The following is a 17,563-nucleotide window of genomic DNA, read 5'->3' on the forward strand; positions in this document are numbered from 1 at the left end:
ATATATTTATCATTACCAACAGTTTATTTGACTACATTTAAAATAAATTAGCACACAATTTATATCACAGATAAAACAGTACAACTTTCACACAACAAAGTATTCTAACAAATCATATTGTACATTCTTAGCCTGCACATACACATCATTTCATCATATACTACCAAACCATGCAATAGTGCTTATACTCCTACACTATTACATACCTGTGAAGTCACCATGGATACAGTGGAATTCTGTCTACAGTATATATTATAATTATGTAATCAAAGTAAAAGTGGAGGTCTCAATACATTGTAGTCATGCAATCAGTGAAAATCTGCCCTATATTCTACATAACAATAGTGATATAGCAATAGTGGATAACATTCAACATTTACAATTACAAAAAGTCATATCGTCTACATTAAGTTAATGGGTATCTGTAAACATTCAGCCTTATCCAACCAAGTCTTGAAACAGTAGCTATTCCGTCTTAATTATTACAGAGTTAGCTCCCTCGCGGGTAGGTATTTTACGTCATTATTTTGTGAGCGCAATTAACGTCATTTTCTCCGAAAAGTATGACGTTACGCTCGAAAAAAATGACGTCACAATCAATACCTACCCGCAAGTGCAGATAACTCTGTAATATGCAAATCCAGAATAGAGGTCTATCAAACTTTACAGATATCTAATAACAGTGAAGACCTGAAGGCATTGTGTGAATTTTATAGCTTATCATATAGCAATGACAGAGATATGACTTATTTTGATTATATTATGTAACCATAGCAATAGTAGAAATCTCCCTAAATTTCATTATATAACCATGGCAACAGTGGAAATCTCCCTTGATTACAATTGCTCATTGTATTTCAATATTGTATGACAATAATGTATCCGTGGTAATATTGGGGAAAGCTAAAGTTGAGATCTGTCCAAATCCTTTATATAACCATGGTGACTTTTTAGATCTAGATATTAAGAATTCTACAACATCTTTCATGGTAAAAAATTATGACAACAATTGTAAAAAAAAACAACACATGGCAGTTCTTTGATCAAATCTCATCGCTTGGAAATAAAGGGGTGGGGAGGGATGGGGGGGGGGGGGGGGGGTTACTTTACCATTAGCCACATGGACATAATCTACAATTATAGAATAAACACAGATCGAGGCATATGTTAAACTAGAAGATACAGTACTGCATTGTACACAATAACAAAATACATTCTCATGGTAATTTAAACCTTACAATTAACAATCTTAACAAATTACTAAAAATATCATCCTCAAATGAACCTATAGCAAAATTTAAATCAAAATAAAAACCACTTTAATATCATTTAGATAAAATTAGTTGGTATCAATTAAGTTTCCATGGTGACAAACTATTCAAATCTGAAAAAGATTACTGGTATACATGTAGTTTATATGTAATCTTAAATTAACCTAGGTGTATGTCAATATCAATCCCAGATATGAAGACGAAAGGTAAATGTTTTGTTGGACGGATCCAGTCAGAATGATCATGTATGTATAAGTTATCACAGGTACAGCCCTACACGAGACATGTCATCAATTCTATTGTCCTTTTTATTGTTGCTAATTGCACTCTGTCTTTATCTTCAAAATGCACTCTGTCTCTATCTTCAAAATAAACTGTTTCCAATGCCTGAGGGATTATTCTGGTGTTGAGATGTATCCTTGTGAGATCCTGTCACCTCCACAGTGAGAATTTGGGCTGGGATGTATCCTGTTGTGGGGTGTTCTCATCCTGATCGGCCAGAACGTCTCCGGTCACAGCGGCATGTATGAACGGGTCGCTGTTGTAGGCATAGGCTGATTCTGGACGACTGTCTGTGGCCTACAACAGAAATAAAGAAACATGTGATACCTACACTAAGTGATTATTCTCTTGTTGATCATAATGCAGGCTTCCACTGTAATCCTATTGATGCTGGGTGATCATATTAAATATGAAATATTTTAAAAGTCCTTTTGTATAAAAGCATAGTATTGGGTAAAATAGTCATAATAAACAAGGATGTATACTTATAAATCCTTGCTTTAAAATAATATTCAAGAATTCTGCACTAAAAACTATTTCTGAACTTGAGTCCAATATGGATTTCTTCTAAGTTCATATTTTAGTACAAACAAGGATCAAAGTTTGTAAGTCTTGATGAAAGATGCGTATATTGTAAAATAAAATAAATGCTCAGTATTTCCAGATGAGCCAAACTTGTCTCTCTTTTTTATGAGTACCATATCTCATAATACGATGTATTCGAAAATTAAAGAACCTTTTTTTAAGTAAAGTATATTGATTTAAGGAATTAAAACCACAATAATGCAATAATATACACATCTTTCTCCTTGGTATATATCTCATAAACAGAGTTCTAACCTTAATCCACAAAATATTCATCAACACCGACAAACACAATACTTTTTACCCTTTCACCAGTAAGCATTAGAATGAATATGCATACCAGGCCTACTATACCTTTTGGGCAGATATGATTTGGTCCCTATATGTCGTTGTGGAGCACTGCCTCCGAAAATCACTCGGGTACAGTTTTCTATACTTTTTTTTTTTGTAAATTTCCAATTATTTTTGTGTAGTCATGCATTTACATATTATTTTTGTCCAAAATAAACATAAAACTGACTTTCATAATATCCATTGTACTGTTCACATGACTTCAAATTCACAATTTGTGTACTTGCCATATAAATTTCCTTCAGAAAAAACCTTCATACAAAATTATGTATTATGTAAAAAATTATGCCTCGATGAGAATTTCATATTTTATGTGGTTCACTTTCATTGCCTAATTGGTAAGCAATATCAAACAAGTACTATAAAACACAAACAAATGTTTTATAATGGTTTGCATAATCATTACTTTGCTCCATTAGCATCAATAGGTACCAAATGTAGCTCTAAATACGACACCATTTTCTGTCAATATTCCAGCTTCAGTTAGTATTAGTCACAAAGAGTACTCTCCCTTTCAGTGTACGGGTGTAAGATATCCTAAGCTGATAGCAGTTATTCCCCTTTAAATCATATTTACAGCTCATTACTTTTCAGTTGTATTTTACGCTTGATTCAAGTTTGCGGCAGTATATACTGTACGCTACATTAATTTTTCTATCAACACTTATAAGTTTACTCTATAAACACTTAAGTTCTATTACAATTTACAATAACAGAAATCAATTTTAGTTGATAGTCGATGGTGTAGTGACCATGAGAAGATTAAAGTGAATAGTCGGGCAAAGAAAACCAGTCTAAATGCGTTCATTGGCCTTCCAAAAGTTCTCACATATTAATACGACTGCCAAGTTCTGCTTACGTTTCCCAGTTCTGACCATTAAAGTAAAGGAAAGTTGAAAGCATTGAAAGCGAGGCTGCGTGTAAATGTAACCACGGACATATATAGTCATCTGGGAGGACGTTTTAGGATTCCTATACTTTAAATTAATTTCTTCGTACGCAGACAGATTTTGGCAAGAGATTTTATTTTTCTATTTCATAAGAAATTATACTGGATACATTCACACCATTTTCACCGACTTTAGCCATCCTTGCCCGACTGTTCACTTTAAGATAACACTCATCATTATGTATTTTATTTTCATAATTTAAGGAAATAGGCAACAGGGACAGCCAATATGTAACTGTACTTGGACTGGAGTGGGTAACATTGTTCATCAGCAACCATTAATTAAGCCTTAGGTTGCTCAATTAATTATTAAGAGGATCTTGCTATAGTATTCAGTGGTCCCCGATTTTAAGCCCCAGTTTGGCTGCTACATTATTTCCTGCTGTTACAAAATTGGCACCCAAACTGGGCCCCATACGCTCCTGTTACACATCCGTAATCACTGATGACTGATCATTCTAACCAATCCATGAGATACTACTCCATAAATTTAAATTAATTGCACAGTGATCACCCATAATTTATTCAAATATGGTGAAGGGTTAATTGAGGTGATTTAATTGTCCTTTCTTACCAGATAAGATAACTATTTTCAAAGTGAACTCACTTCCTATATAAATGAGCATGTGTTTGTGATCATAAGTTAAAGTTACATTGTTAAATAACACAGACTTACATCATCGCCAGCCTGAAATCACCAAACAAAATGTATATCTATAAACTTATTGTATGACAGCTTCATATTAAAGTACCAATAAGTACATACAATCATGTACAATATAAAGTCAAACTATATTTTATAGTCTAAAACCATATTTAAGTCATTTAACCCCCACCATGCCAAACTACCCAAATAATATGTCATGTTGAAAAAGTCGTCAAAACTCCCTAAAAGTTTAACACCCTGTTTAAACTAGGTATTTTCATATACAGTGTATATAGAGGTTACACAATGAGTGGTTGTTGGATATGGAATTTATTCGATACGAGTGAGTTATTTTCAAAAAGTTACAAAAGACACGAACTTTAGCGAGTGTCTTTTGTAACTTTTAAAAAATACCTTAAGAGTGTGGAATAAATTCCATATCCAACAACCACAAGTCGTGTGACCTGTTTCTACCACAATAGTATCCGATTTTAGCCGATAGAAATACGACGAGGATAAGTACGCAATCCAACAGCAGTTTTGGTGTCAAGCGGCGATCACAGCATAGCATGACGTCACTCGATTATTGATGACGTTGACAAAAGATGATACGACACTGAGAAAGACGTAGTTCGGTCAAAGTTCATCGTGTCAGCCAATCAGAATGCGTACAGAGTTTATACCACGTGTGGTATAAAACAATATTGTTAATCAACAGCTGCATCGTTTATTTGATACCCTGAGAGTTGATTAACAGCGCCTATTGTGGTAGAAATGCCTATATATCACTTCTTAGGTGTAGCTGAACATAACTTTGTTACTAAAAAGTGTCTATGTATCCATTCTAACCTTAGATAAATAATACTATTGACTTTTAAATTGTTTTTTTTACATTATGTATTTGTAGATTTTGGGAAAAATTTGCAAGTCAACAGACAGTACATAATTATTTTTGTCACCAAATAACCATGCCATTCTGTTTACTATAGCAGATAGCATATATAGTAGGAGCAATGGTTTGACCAGATTCGACAAAGGCATACACATCAAGTCCTTTTTGACATTATCAGGAAAATGGCAGCTTAATGGCTAAAATGAGTTAAATGTATCATAGCATTATATTCATGACATTTACATGAAAGTAGCCAACTAAAAGGTCTATTGATAGGGGCATGCTGGCAAATATATGTAAATTCTCTTGTCATTTTTGCAAAAGCTAAAATCTAAAATAGTTTTATGTTTGGTGATTTATTGAGACATGACTGACATGTTTATATGTGGTAGCTGGTGGCTACCTAGCAGTGATACGATATCAACAATAAGAATAGTCGACCTATAATAACTTAGCCCCATTGCAGATTAAAACATTCTTTATATATCCAATCATCTCATGCTCTCTCACAATGTGACGTATATACGTAGCTGTTAATGTTGGCAGTGTTGCATCTTAGAACTGATCTGGCCCTGATTTCTCGAAACAAACCAAAACTAGCTGAAGTCTATAATGTTTTCATATAAGTTACATAAAGAGAAAAACTTATGTCTGCACTTTTGTTTCAAGATATCGGAGCCTGATCAAGATGATTGTCTTATATGTTTTCCCTTAAATGTGATCCCCTTGAAAGGTTAATAATGATAACTCAATGTTTTGATCCTGTTAAATGTGATCCCCATATGAAGAGGTCAGGATGATTTGACGTTGTTTTGTTAAATATAATCCCCATATAAAGGGTGTATGTGTATACTCACCATTCTGATTCCCTGGCCGGGTGCTTTATAGGCTGGTCTGTGGTTGGAACCTGTGTCTTGAACCTGAGAGGCACGCAAAATTACATCCTTGTATTTGCATTTACATTTTACATGTTGTGCATTAAAAAGTTCTACTTTAGTATTTGACCACACATTGAAAGTCTGACACACAGATACAGTATACAAAACTGTATGATTTTCTAGTGTTTCCAATGCATATATGTTTCTTTATTTTAATAATTTGGATGGAAATTGCAATGTCTGAACTTCACTGATTAGTTTAGTTCTGTTTAGCTATATGTATTATGAGTGTATTTCAGCTATTTCTCTACCTTTTTAATGACTCCTTTCTGAACTAGTTCTGACTTTTTACTCCTGGTCAGTCCAAGCATAGCAAAATGAGGCCAAATCTTGTCTGAGGCAGATGCAAAATCTTTAGCTGTCCTGAAAATAGAGAATTCAAATTAATCTAGTGATATCATCATGATGTAACATGTGATAATCATGACAAACTGAATAAGTTTGCATCAAATTCCAAACAAATATATGTATAATATGTATAAAGTCAATTATTTTTTCTTCCTTAAAATATCTTAATGGGAAAAATTAGTCAAACTTGTACAGCAGAAAAATAATAATCTCAACTTTTGTTAGTCTTATATGAATATGCAGAAATGAAGGATACATTTAACATATCAAATTGATATTTTGATTATTTTCTACATATATTAGAGATGCTCCACCTCCGTCAGAGCATAAATGACATTCATTATTTGAACAATAATTGGTGTATTATCGTGTATATATATGTCTAATTAACAAAAAAATAATATCAAATAATTTATTTTGCCTTTGGTGCATGCGCAATCAGTACTTCATTCCATATAGGATATAGTGCCACGGAATTTTTTCGGGATGCAATTAAATATTTTTCATATCTTTAACTTGAAGTAAAATTAGAAGCTCAAACTTTTCAATGGTGGTAATGGTGTAAAGTAAGTAACTTTTGTAACTGAAGAAAAATACTAAATCGTCTTCTCCTAATTTTGATAGTGGAAAAATGCCATTTGTCAGCGGTGAAGCATCTTTAATAAATATGATTGAAAAACAAGAATAAAAGTTTGGGAAGGTGGTGCTGTATGGTATTGTAATGTTCTTATTTTGTGTGCATAATCATTGCATTACAATATATTGTGAAGAAATGTTGCTAGACAAGACTTACCTCCCTTCAGAGTCAGGCAGTTCAGGCTGAGCACCATTATCTAGTAATACCATCACAATCTAAAAACAAAGCAGAGGTCAGAAAGTTTACCTAGCTATATATCATATCAAAAAAAATGTTCTCCTTTCACATAATGATGCTAATAATTCCTATTCTAACAGTTAATTTCTCAGCTTGTTGATAAAGTGTTGTAAACACTAACTGGCGTATCACATTTATACTATATCCTAGGTAAACATTATCATGACTTCCAACAGAAAAATTATTTTGTCTGACATAATAATACGTACAGGTCCATGTTCCTGGAAGCTGGCAGCATGCAGGGGTGTCCATAGTGAACCTTTGTTCTGGGAGTTTGGGTCTATCATCGATAAAAACACATTATTATCAATAATGTAGTATAGATATTAAAATCAAACAGAAAGAACTATAACTTTACACTTCTCTTAACAATGGTTCCTTCAGTAAAACAAAATGAGAAATTAAAATAATTATATATTAAAATGATATTTGTACTATAATAAAACATATTATGCTGATCTTTAGTCATTGGTGGTTTGTGATATTCAATGTACTTCAAATGTGATATGAATAAAGAGGTTGTTAATCTAACAACAATTTTATGTTCATTATAATACAATGTCATGTACATTTATATTCTAGCTGTAAACATTACACAGGTGTGGATATGGAACTTCAATTTTTGTTTAATGTTAGGAATGATGTTCTTGTATAAACAAGGTTAACTGAATATACAACTTTTATTTTTATCATGATAGGGTGCCCCATTACAACGTATATACTTAAGTTCAGAATCCAGACAATCAAATAACTTACCACATCCCTTAGCAAGTAAAGCCATCACTATGTCTTTGATTCCCCAGAAACATGCTGGAAGAAGATAACCAATACGAGTAAAAAAAAAGTTTAATTACTGTCATAATTGTGTCAGTTACGTGGTATTCGATTCCATTATCATATATATAAGTACTGAAGTTCTGATATGTCCTTCATTTCCAGTACAGTTAAGCAATTTGCCAATTTGCAATGCCATACCTGTAAAAGCCAAAGATATAATACATACCTGTAAATTAAAGACTAATTGTAAATTCAACTTTATAAAACTAATTTTACATAATTATTTGTCCCACTTCCCTCCACCTATGACCTTAGCTTTCCTTGCACATTGTACTCTTCATGTATATGACCTTTGACTCAATATCTTCAACCCATATATAACTTGTACCTACATAAAGTTCAACTCCCCATACCGAAAAAAAAGTAGGAAAAAAGTAGGAAAAAAAAGCACAAAAAAAACACAAAAAAAGTATACTTTTAGTGACTCAATTTGGAACCGTAGTTACAACCCGGTTCCAAATTGAGTCAAAAAAAGTACTAAAAAAGTACAAATAAAGTAGAAAAAAAGTAGGAAAAAAATACAAAAGTAGGAAAAAAGTACAGTCTACCAACCATGTGTACTTTTTTCGTACTTTTTTTGTGCTTTATCGGATAGACATCTAGAGTACTAAAAAAGTACAAAAAAAGTACAGAAAAAGTACAAAAAAAGTACACAGGCATGTTGTATACTAAAAATCTACTTTTATTGTGCTTTTTTTGAACTTTTTTTGTGTTGTTTTTTTTCGGGTAGACATCTACAGTACTAAAAAAGTACTAAAAAAGTACAGAAAAAGTACGAAAAAAGTACACAGGCATGTTGTAAACTAAAATCTACTTTTATTGTGCTTTTTTTGTACTTTTTTTTGTGTTTTTTCGGGTAGACATCTACAGTACTAAAAAAGTACAGAAAAAGTACGAAAAAAGTACACAGGCATGTTGTAAACTAAAATCTACTTTTATTGTGCTTTTTTTGTACTTTTTTTCAGCTTTTTCGGGTAGACATCTACAGCACTAAAAAAGTACAGAAAAAGTACTAAAAAAGTACAGAAAAAGTACGAAAACAGTACACAGGCATGTTGTAAACTAAAATCTACTTTTATTGTGCTTTTTTTTGTACTTTTTTTCAGCTTTTTCGGGTAGACATCTACAGCACTAAAAAGTACAGAAAAAGTACTAAAAAAGTACAGAAAAAGTACGAAAAAAGTACACAGGCATGTTGTAAACTATAATCTACTTTTATTGTGCTTTTTTTGTACTTTTTTTTCAGCTTTTTCGGGTAGACATCTACAGCACTAAAAAGTACAGAAAAAGTACTAAAAAAGTACAGAAAAAGTACAAAAAAGTACACAGGCATGTTGTATACTAAAATCTACTTTAATTGTGCCTTTTTTGTACTTTTTTTCAGCTTTTTCGGGTAGACATCTAGAGTACTAAAAAAGTACAGAAAAAGTACAAAAAAAGTACACATGCTTGTTATAAACTAAAAGCTGTATATATTTTGTGCTTTTTTTGTACTTTTTTAAGTAGATTAAAAAGTACAAAAAAAGTACAGAAAAAGTATCATTTTAGCACACAAAAAGTATACATTTAGTACAAAAAAGTACAGAAAAAGTACAATTTTAGTATAGAAAAAGTATCATTCTGGTACAAAAGAGTGCAATTTTAGAACAAAAAAAAAGTACAATGCTAGTAATAACAAGAGGCCCAGAGGGCCTGTATCGCTCACCTGGTTTGTAATGCCAAGTAATGTTCTGAATACAGGTTCATTGTTTCTTTTCTGAAGGAATTTTGATATTAACCTCTAAATCCCCTATTAGGCCCCACCCCTCCTGCCCCCAGGGGGTCAGAGCCAAAATTTATACAAGTTCTGTTCCCCTTCCCCCAAGGATGTTTGCGGCCAAATTTGGTCATAATCCAAGCAAAACTCTAGGACAATTTATTTTAGCAATTTATAGGATTTACCTCTATTTCCCCTATTGGGCCCCACCCGTCCTGCCCCTGGGGGGCCAGAGCCAAAACTTTTACAAGTTCTGTTCCCCTTCCCCCAAGGATGTTTGTGGCCAAATTTGGTTACAATCCATACAGAACTCTATGACTAGTAGCGATTTAAAGAATTTACCTCTATTTCCCCTATTGGGCCCCGCCCCTCCTGCCCCCCGGGACCAGAACCAAAATTTATACAAACTCAGTTCTTATTCTCCCAAGGATATTTCTGGCCAAATTTGGTTACATTCCATGCGGAACTCTGTGACTAGTAGCGATTTAAAGGATTTACCTCTATTTCCCCTATTAGGCTCCGCCCCTCCAGCCCCCGGGGGGCCAGAGCCAAAATTTTATACAAGTTCTGTTCCCCTTCCCCCAAGGATGTTTGTGGCCAAATTTGGTTCCAATTCCTGCAGAACTCTATGACTAGTAGCGATTTAAAGGATTTACCTCTATTTCCCCTATTGGGCCCCGCCCCTCCTGCCCCCGGGGGGGTCAGAGCCAAAATTTATAACAGTTCTGTTCCCCTTCCCCCAAGGATGTTTGTGGCCAAATTTGGTTCCAATCCATGCAGAACTCTATGACTAGTAGCGATTTAAAGGATTTACCTCTATTTCCCCTATTGGGCCCCGCCCCTCCTGCCCCCGGGGAGGCCAGAGCCAAAATTTATACAAGTTCTGTTCCCCTTCCCCAAAGGATGTTTGTGGCCAAATTTGGGTACATTCCATTCACAACTCTATGACTAGTAGCGATTTAAAGGATTTACCTCTATTTCCCCTATTGGGCCCCGCCCCTCCTGCCCCTGGGTGATCAGAGCCAAAATTTATACAAGTACTGTTCCCCTTCCCCCAAGGATGTTTGTGGCTGATTTTGGTTACATTCCATGCCAAACTCTAGGACAAGTAGCAATTTAAAGGATTTACCTCTATTTCCCCTATTGGGCCCCGCCCCTCCTGCCCCTGGGGGATCAGAGCCAAAATTTATACAAGTTCTGTTCCCCTTCCCCGAAGGATGTTTGTGGCTGATTTTGGTTACAATCCATGCCAAACTCTAGGACAAGTAGCAATTTAAAGGATTTACCTCTATTTCCCCTATTGGGCCCCGCCCCTCCTGCTCCTGGATGGTCAAAGCCAAAATTTATACGAGTTCTGTCCCCCTTCCCCCAAGGATGTTTGTGGCCAAATTTGGTTACAATCCATGCAGAACTCTAGGACAAGTAGCGATTTATAGGAAATGTTGACGGACGGACGGACGGACGGACGGACGACGGACGACGGACGACGGACGACGGACGCCGCGCCATGACATAAGCTCACCGGCCCTTCGGGCCAGGTGAGCTAAAAACTACAATCTTAGTACAGATAAAGTATGGAAAAACCTTTATTTTGATAGAAAGATATCCCTTCAGTGCTATGAAAGTCCATTTCATGTACAAAACTAGATAAAGTTCAAAAGGTATGATCAGTGTTTGAACTTACATGTATAGGAAAACATGCGACATAAAATCCCCTAAATGCTCAATTTCAAATACATTTTTGCAATAACAGCACAGTCATTACTTAATAGTACATATATTGACAACTGATATGTGTTTTATATGAGACAAAATAACATGCTATAATTGATAAGTTTGGTCAAAATTCATGAGTCTTCAGTTTCTTAATTTGGTTCCTTTCTTCTTTGTAAAAATCAAATTTGAAATATTTAACATTTTGTGTCTTTTTGTGAACAGCATCTGTCTCTTTGTCAATACCATCTACTTCACTTAAGAGTCTGAAATGATAAAAAAGAAGACATTAATACATGTAGTTTTACATGTGTGTAGAATGTCTAATGTATATCTTTTATTTATCGTTAGAAGTCGGATATTCGTCACAATTTGTTTGTTTTTTTCAATTGAGGTTTCTAATTAACAATCCTGAAAAACATTTCATATTCAAAGGACTGTAAATTCAACCATTGCAACTTTAATCTTAAAATGTATATCTCAAATATGGTCAAAGAGGATGTACATGTAGCGAGGCAGTTCAGGAAAGGTATAGGTTTTTTAATTCACAATTTATTCCCAGGTTAAGGAGGTGACAGAAAGTCAAGAGTATTATGTAGCGGGATTGGAAATTGGGTCAATTTCATCGGTGACAAGGTAGCTCAGCAGAAGAGAGAGCATTCGGCTAGTGGTCCGAGGTCCTGGGTTCAAATGCCGGTCTGGTCGCTACATTTTCTCCCCTCCTGTTACAATAATTGTGAATCAAAAGAAAACATGGACCTACACAATTTGTACCTTGCAACTGCCCAACGCAAGTTTTTAACTTGTAACACAGGAATATAAATAGGGGTTATAAAATGGAAGGCCTAAAATATATACTGACCAAATTTACCAAAAATTCTTCATAACAAGTAGAATTTGTATCAGACTAACACATTTTTACCTGCAGTGAGGTCGGCATGATGACTGCAGTTTCCATTCTTGGGACACCAATTTCATTTGTTGTATTTTCAGGCTTCAAGATCTTCATCTTCAAAAGGAATGAAAATAACTTTAGAAAACTCTTCATTTCTTCAAGGAGGAAAAAACAACCTTATTATGACAATTACACTAGATTAAAAAAAAAAATGTATTTAAATCCAAGGAAAATAAAAAATTTTAAAAATGCAAATTTCTAAACTTAAAATGGCATAGAATAATTTCCAGACAAAAATCGTAAATACCATTTGATAAAACGTAACTTACTCTTTTTTGGTCATCAATCACATACATAAATTGAGAATCACACTTAATACACATTTATTTCAATGTACCTGTTAAAGATGCTCCACCGCCGACAGAGTATAAATGATATTCATCATTTGAACAATAATTTGTGTTAAATCGTGTATAGATATGCCTCATTAACACAAAAAAATAATATAAAATAATTTATTCCGCCTGTGGTGCATGTGCAGTCAGTACTTCATTCCATATAGAATATAGTGCCACGGAATTTTTTCGGGATGCAATTAATTATTTTTCATATTTTTTAACTTGAAGTAAAAATAGAAGCTCAAACTTTTCAATGGTGGTAATAGTGTAAAGTAAGTAACTTTTGTAACTGAAGAAAATACTTAATCGTCTGCTCCTGTTTTTGATAGTGAAAAAATACCATTTGTCAGCGGTGGAGCATCTTTAAAGTATCTTCATAATTGGTGCACATGCAGCTCGGTAATATTCATGATCAGCCAAACCTGGAAATAAATGTATTCTGCATGATGACATATGGTTAATATTAGGATATATACTATTGAATGATTGGATAATTATTCTTTCTCTACATTTTCCCAGCTTTAAGTATGCAGCATCAAAAATAAATCATTTACGTTTTTTTCTTTTGGAAATTGACACAATTTATATATACAGTACACAAATAACTATGGTAAATAATTAAGATAATCGGTCGTGGTAGATCTATATATTCTATCTCTCAAAATTTCAAAGATTAAAATACAAACTTATTATCAGGTGTATACGTATGTAAAACATGAATCTTTTGAAAAATTAATTAATATACGAGCCGAAATATATGAAAAAAATGCAAGAAATTTATAAAATTATTTCCTAGATCCAGAAGATGAAATTAAATTTCAAATAAGTCATTATGTATATGCATTGACTGAAAAATATTCATTAAAATTAATGCATACTTAATCGTAAATTTCAAACAATTCTAATTTACGATCGGGATGGCCTCGAGCTTCAACCAATTTATAAATACCCACCCGCTTGGCCATCATAAACAGCTGGCGTGATTTACATCTTGCATATCCCATAGCGAGACAGAATGATTTTATCATACAAACATTTTCAGAGAAATTACGGTGAACTTGCATTTCCGAGTTTGCCATGTGATACCGGTGATACCTACCAATCGGTAATTTTAAACACAGCCATATACTGTAACCATTGATGTACTGAAGAACTATTCTGCTGTCCCCGTGAAGTCTATGTTCTCCAGTGTATCAGAATATAAGCATGGTCAACATCGGTTGTAAGCCCAGCAGTCTGTGTGTGTTTGTTTACATTCAGCATTCAGACATTACGTAAACAAACATGGCTGCCGATCAGCTGTTTTAAACACACATGCCGGTGTTTCCCGCGCTGAAATAATCACGTGACTAACACATATGTGTCAGAAGGAATGTCGTGGCCACACTCTCTAAACAAAGAACTCTCCCTTCCGACAAGTTTTGTTGTTAATACTCGATATAGTAAATAGTTATCAAGTATCATGTTGTTTTAATTGGATTGTGTTCCACGTAATATAAATAATAAGATAGACAGCACATGTACGACAACTTTGTCTATTGTATCAAGAACAATTTCCGGCATGTCGTGAATAGATCGAGATTTTTAAAGATTACAGAGGACTTCGTTTGGGATCAGTCTGAGGAGGATTTTATCTGTAAAATGTCAATTTATCATTGCATAAATATATCTAAACAACATATTCTTTGTGGTGGAATATCACAGCTATCAACCGATCTCACTTCACGAGTTTATAAGGACCTCGTGACCGTGCCATTGGTATTTTGTTGATTACAGTTTGGACCTTTTCAATCTGGCTTTCTGTGAACTGATTTGCAAGCCATATTAGTTTGAATAGCAGGCGGATGCACAATGTGTAAATAGATTGCCAGTGCCCTTGTGGCTAAAATCATGTACACGTATCAAAGTTCAAAGGCAAAATGTACACATGTTGGTCTATCTAGGATCGTGCCTTGATTTATGTCAGAATAGATAGTGTTAAGATTGATTTGTTTATATTAGAGAAAAATATAAATATGTAGTATATTTCAACGTACTTGCAATGATTAAAGAATTCTTTAACAGCAGAAATATTCATGATTAAAAAATAAATAGTGAATTGATCAAAATATAATGTATTCATGCAATTAACATGCTCCACAACATGAACTAAACTGTTTAGGGCGATATTATTTATTATTTAGCTATATTGATCAAAATGAAGTCCATATTTTATCATAAAATTGATAATATAATTGATTAATTAAGTCATAAAACCAATGCACCGTATCTGCATGGTAATTTTATCCTTTTTAGTGTTTTTTTTTTTAATTCACATACATTTTTAGTTCCAAAGAAAGACAGTGTGACAAAAAATAACTGTAATACGTTATTGTATTTTCACAATCCATGAGAAAAATTATAAGTTCCAAAAAAGTACAAAAAAAGTACACTGGTATTTTCTCAATCACAGAGAAAAATTCTAAGTTCCAAAAAAGTACAAAAAAAGTACACTGGTATTTTCTCAATCACAGAGAAAATTCTAAGTCCAGAAAAAGTACAAAAAAAAACACACTCGAAAATTTCTAAGTCCAGAAAAAGTACAAAAAAAAACACACTCGAAAAATTCTAAGTCCAGAAAAGTACAAAAAAAAACACACTCGAAAATGTCAAAGTCCAGAAAAAGTACAAAAAAAAACACACTCAAAAAATTTCTAAGTCCAGAAAAAGTACAAAAAAACACACTCGAAAAATTCTAAGTCCAGAAAAGTACAAAAAAAACACACTCGAAAATGTCAAAGTCCAGAAAAAGTACAAAAAAAACACACTAAAAAAATTCTAAGTCCATAAAAGTACAAAAAAAGTATACTTTTTTTGGGCTTTTTGTAAAAAGCTCAAAAAAAGTAGCATAAAAGTAGCATAAAAGTATACTTTTCTGTACTTTATTTTGGTATGGGTCTGCATCACCTCTGAACCACAACACTTAATCCTTACCTATGTACCTAGTTGTTGATCTGCATGACCTCTGGCACCCTACCCTCATGGATGACCTTAAATCGTTACCTATTTTAAGTTTACACTTTATGACCTTTGACCCATGGTCTTTCACCCTTTACAATATACAGTTAACTCTGCATGACCTCTGGCTCTGGACCCTCCACTCATGACCTTACCTATATTAAAATGACTCTGCATGACCTTTAACCCATGATCTTTCACCCTTACCTATATACAGTTGACTCTGCATGACTTCTGGCCCACTGCCCTCCACTTTTATGTTTTCTGTTAAGAATCTCTCTACAAGCTAAAACAAAAATAGGGATGGCAATCATTATGTATAACTAACATTCAAAGTCATGAATGTTCTGTTTGATGAATAAAAAATCTGTATAATCGTTATTTTTTAGGGTAAAATTTTTGGGATTTGATCTGAAAACAAGAACAATTTCAATGGCTCTATGGGTATTTATGTGTATGATTCAACCTTTTCTTATTAATATCTTGTGGATCAATTTTCAGCAATCACAAATCAATTATTCTGTGAAATTGTGAAAAAATGTAATCCCCATGAAAATACCATACTGCAAAAAATAACCGACTATACAGTATTTCCTCAAACAGATCAGTCAGATGGAATATAATTTGACAGCTAGGCAAGTCTCAGGAATTAGATTGAAAGAGTTATCTCCCGGCCTGTACACAATTGTAATCATTACAAAAATTGACAAAAACGAAAAACAAAGATTTTAATATGACAAAGACATCATATATGTTTTTCATAAAAAAATTTATGAGAAATATGTTACACGCTTAAATAGTACAGACATAAAAAATTAGCCAGAGTCATTAATATGACTACATGTATTAAATAAAATATCATTATATAAACATATGTACCTTCAAATTCTTCAAAGATGTGAAGTTTGTAAATAATAATTTTTTGATCATATTTCAAAAAAAAAAAAAAAAAAAAAAAAATCTATGGTATGAATGAACTTTAGTAACAATTATATTTATGGATCGAGGACCTAGATTGCAATATCTCAGGATGACTCAATCATCATGACAAAGACTTATATGTATACATTATATATATATCTTCAGTTTTTAATCATTTTTAAAACTCTGACTCATTCAAATACACAATACATTTGAACAGTTTCAGTAACTTTGAACAACTCAACAAGTAACGAAACAATCATCAAATACAACAAACATATCCACCAATTAAATGAAAACTCTGTATGATAATCCAGATCATACTGATTGTTCTAACACTTTCTTTGAAGATGTCTCTTTATATTTCTGTGATAAATGATTTGTTTTTGTATAAAGTTCATACTTCAAATAATGAATTATCTACACTTGCATTTACTGATAAATTCATATTTTTACAGACCTCTTTTTTATTAATAATTAGACCAATTTCATTTACATGTGTAGTCCCCATTGTCTATAACGACAGATTTGATTGAATCTGACTTGTGATTAAAGACAATTTGGTATAAAATATTTTTCTTTTTATTTTAGGTAGATTTAGACATATATGTTTGACTGCAGTAAAAAGCATGTTGCATATATAATTCCATAAATGGTAGACATCATGAATATTAAAGTATGCTACGTAAGATTCATATTAATCAATTCATTCTAATTAACAGTATAGTCGACTCATCAATGATAAAGTAAAGCATAACCCTGGTTTTCATCCATTGTTTTTACCATGTATAAATATCAATAAACTAGCAATAGCTCTCTGGTAGCAACTAAACACAAGTAACCTGTAGCTGAATATATTCTCTTACAAATTGTAAATGTTTAATATCATAGAGACACAATTTAACATTGT

The 17,563-nt window shown here is 33.2% G+C and overlaps 1 protein-coding gene and 1 long non-coding RNA gene across 2 annotated transcripts; both read right to left on the reverse strand.

Moving 5' to 3' along the window:
* Nucleotides 1–399: 399 nt before the first annotated feature.
* LOC138314612 (ankyrin repeat domain-containing protein 54-like) lies at nucleotides 400–16,107 on the reverse strand. Its single transcript, XM_069255025.1, has 7 exons — nucleotides 15,940–16,107; nucleotides 7,893–7,946; nucleotides 7,346–7,416; nucleotides 7,056–7,114; nucleotides 6,166–6,277; nucleotides 5,834–5,896; nucleotides 400–1,850 (listed from the first exon to the last, which is right to left on the reverse strand). The coding sequence occupies exons 1-7, from the start codon at nucleotides 15,959–15,961 to the stop codon at nucleotides 1,704–1,706; spliced, it is 528 nt and encodes a 175-aa protein (XP_069111126.1). The 5' UTR covers nucleotides 15,962–16,107; the 3' UTR covers nucleotides 400–1,703.
* Nucleotides 11,298–12,524, reverse strand: LOC138314611 (uncharacterized). The gene is made up of 2 exons (XR_011207400.1): nucleotides 12,365–12,524; nucleotides 11,298–11,708 (listed from the first exon to the last, which is right to left on the reverse strand). It is a non-coding gene; the product is annotated as an uncharacterized lncRNA (long non-coding RNA).
* Nucleotides 16,108–17,563: the final 1,456 nt, after the last annotated feature.

The sequence above is a fragment of the Argopecten irradians genome, chromosome 2, assembly GCF_041381155.1.
Source record: "Argopecten irradians isolate NY chromosome 2, Ai_NY, whole genome shotgun sequence".
NCBI lineage: Eukaryota > Metazoa > Mollusca > Bivalvia > Pectinida > Pectinidae > Argopecten > Argopecten irradians.

Excerpts from the sequence above, each read along its gene's own strand:
- LOC138314612 (XM_069255025.1), bottom strand. The coding sequence starts at position 15,961 with ATGCAGAGTCAACTGTATATAG. Across the intron at positions 6,278-7,055 it reads CTGCCTGACTCTGAAGGGAG|GACAGCTAAAGATTTTGCAT; the intron begins GTAAGTCTTGTC and ends CTCTATTTTCAG. Across the intron at positions 5,897-6,165 it reads AGAAAGGAGTCATTAAAAAG|GTTCAAGACACAGGTTCCAA; the intron begins GTAGAGAAATAG and ends CGTGCCTCTCAG.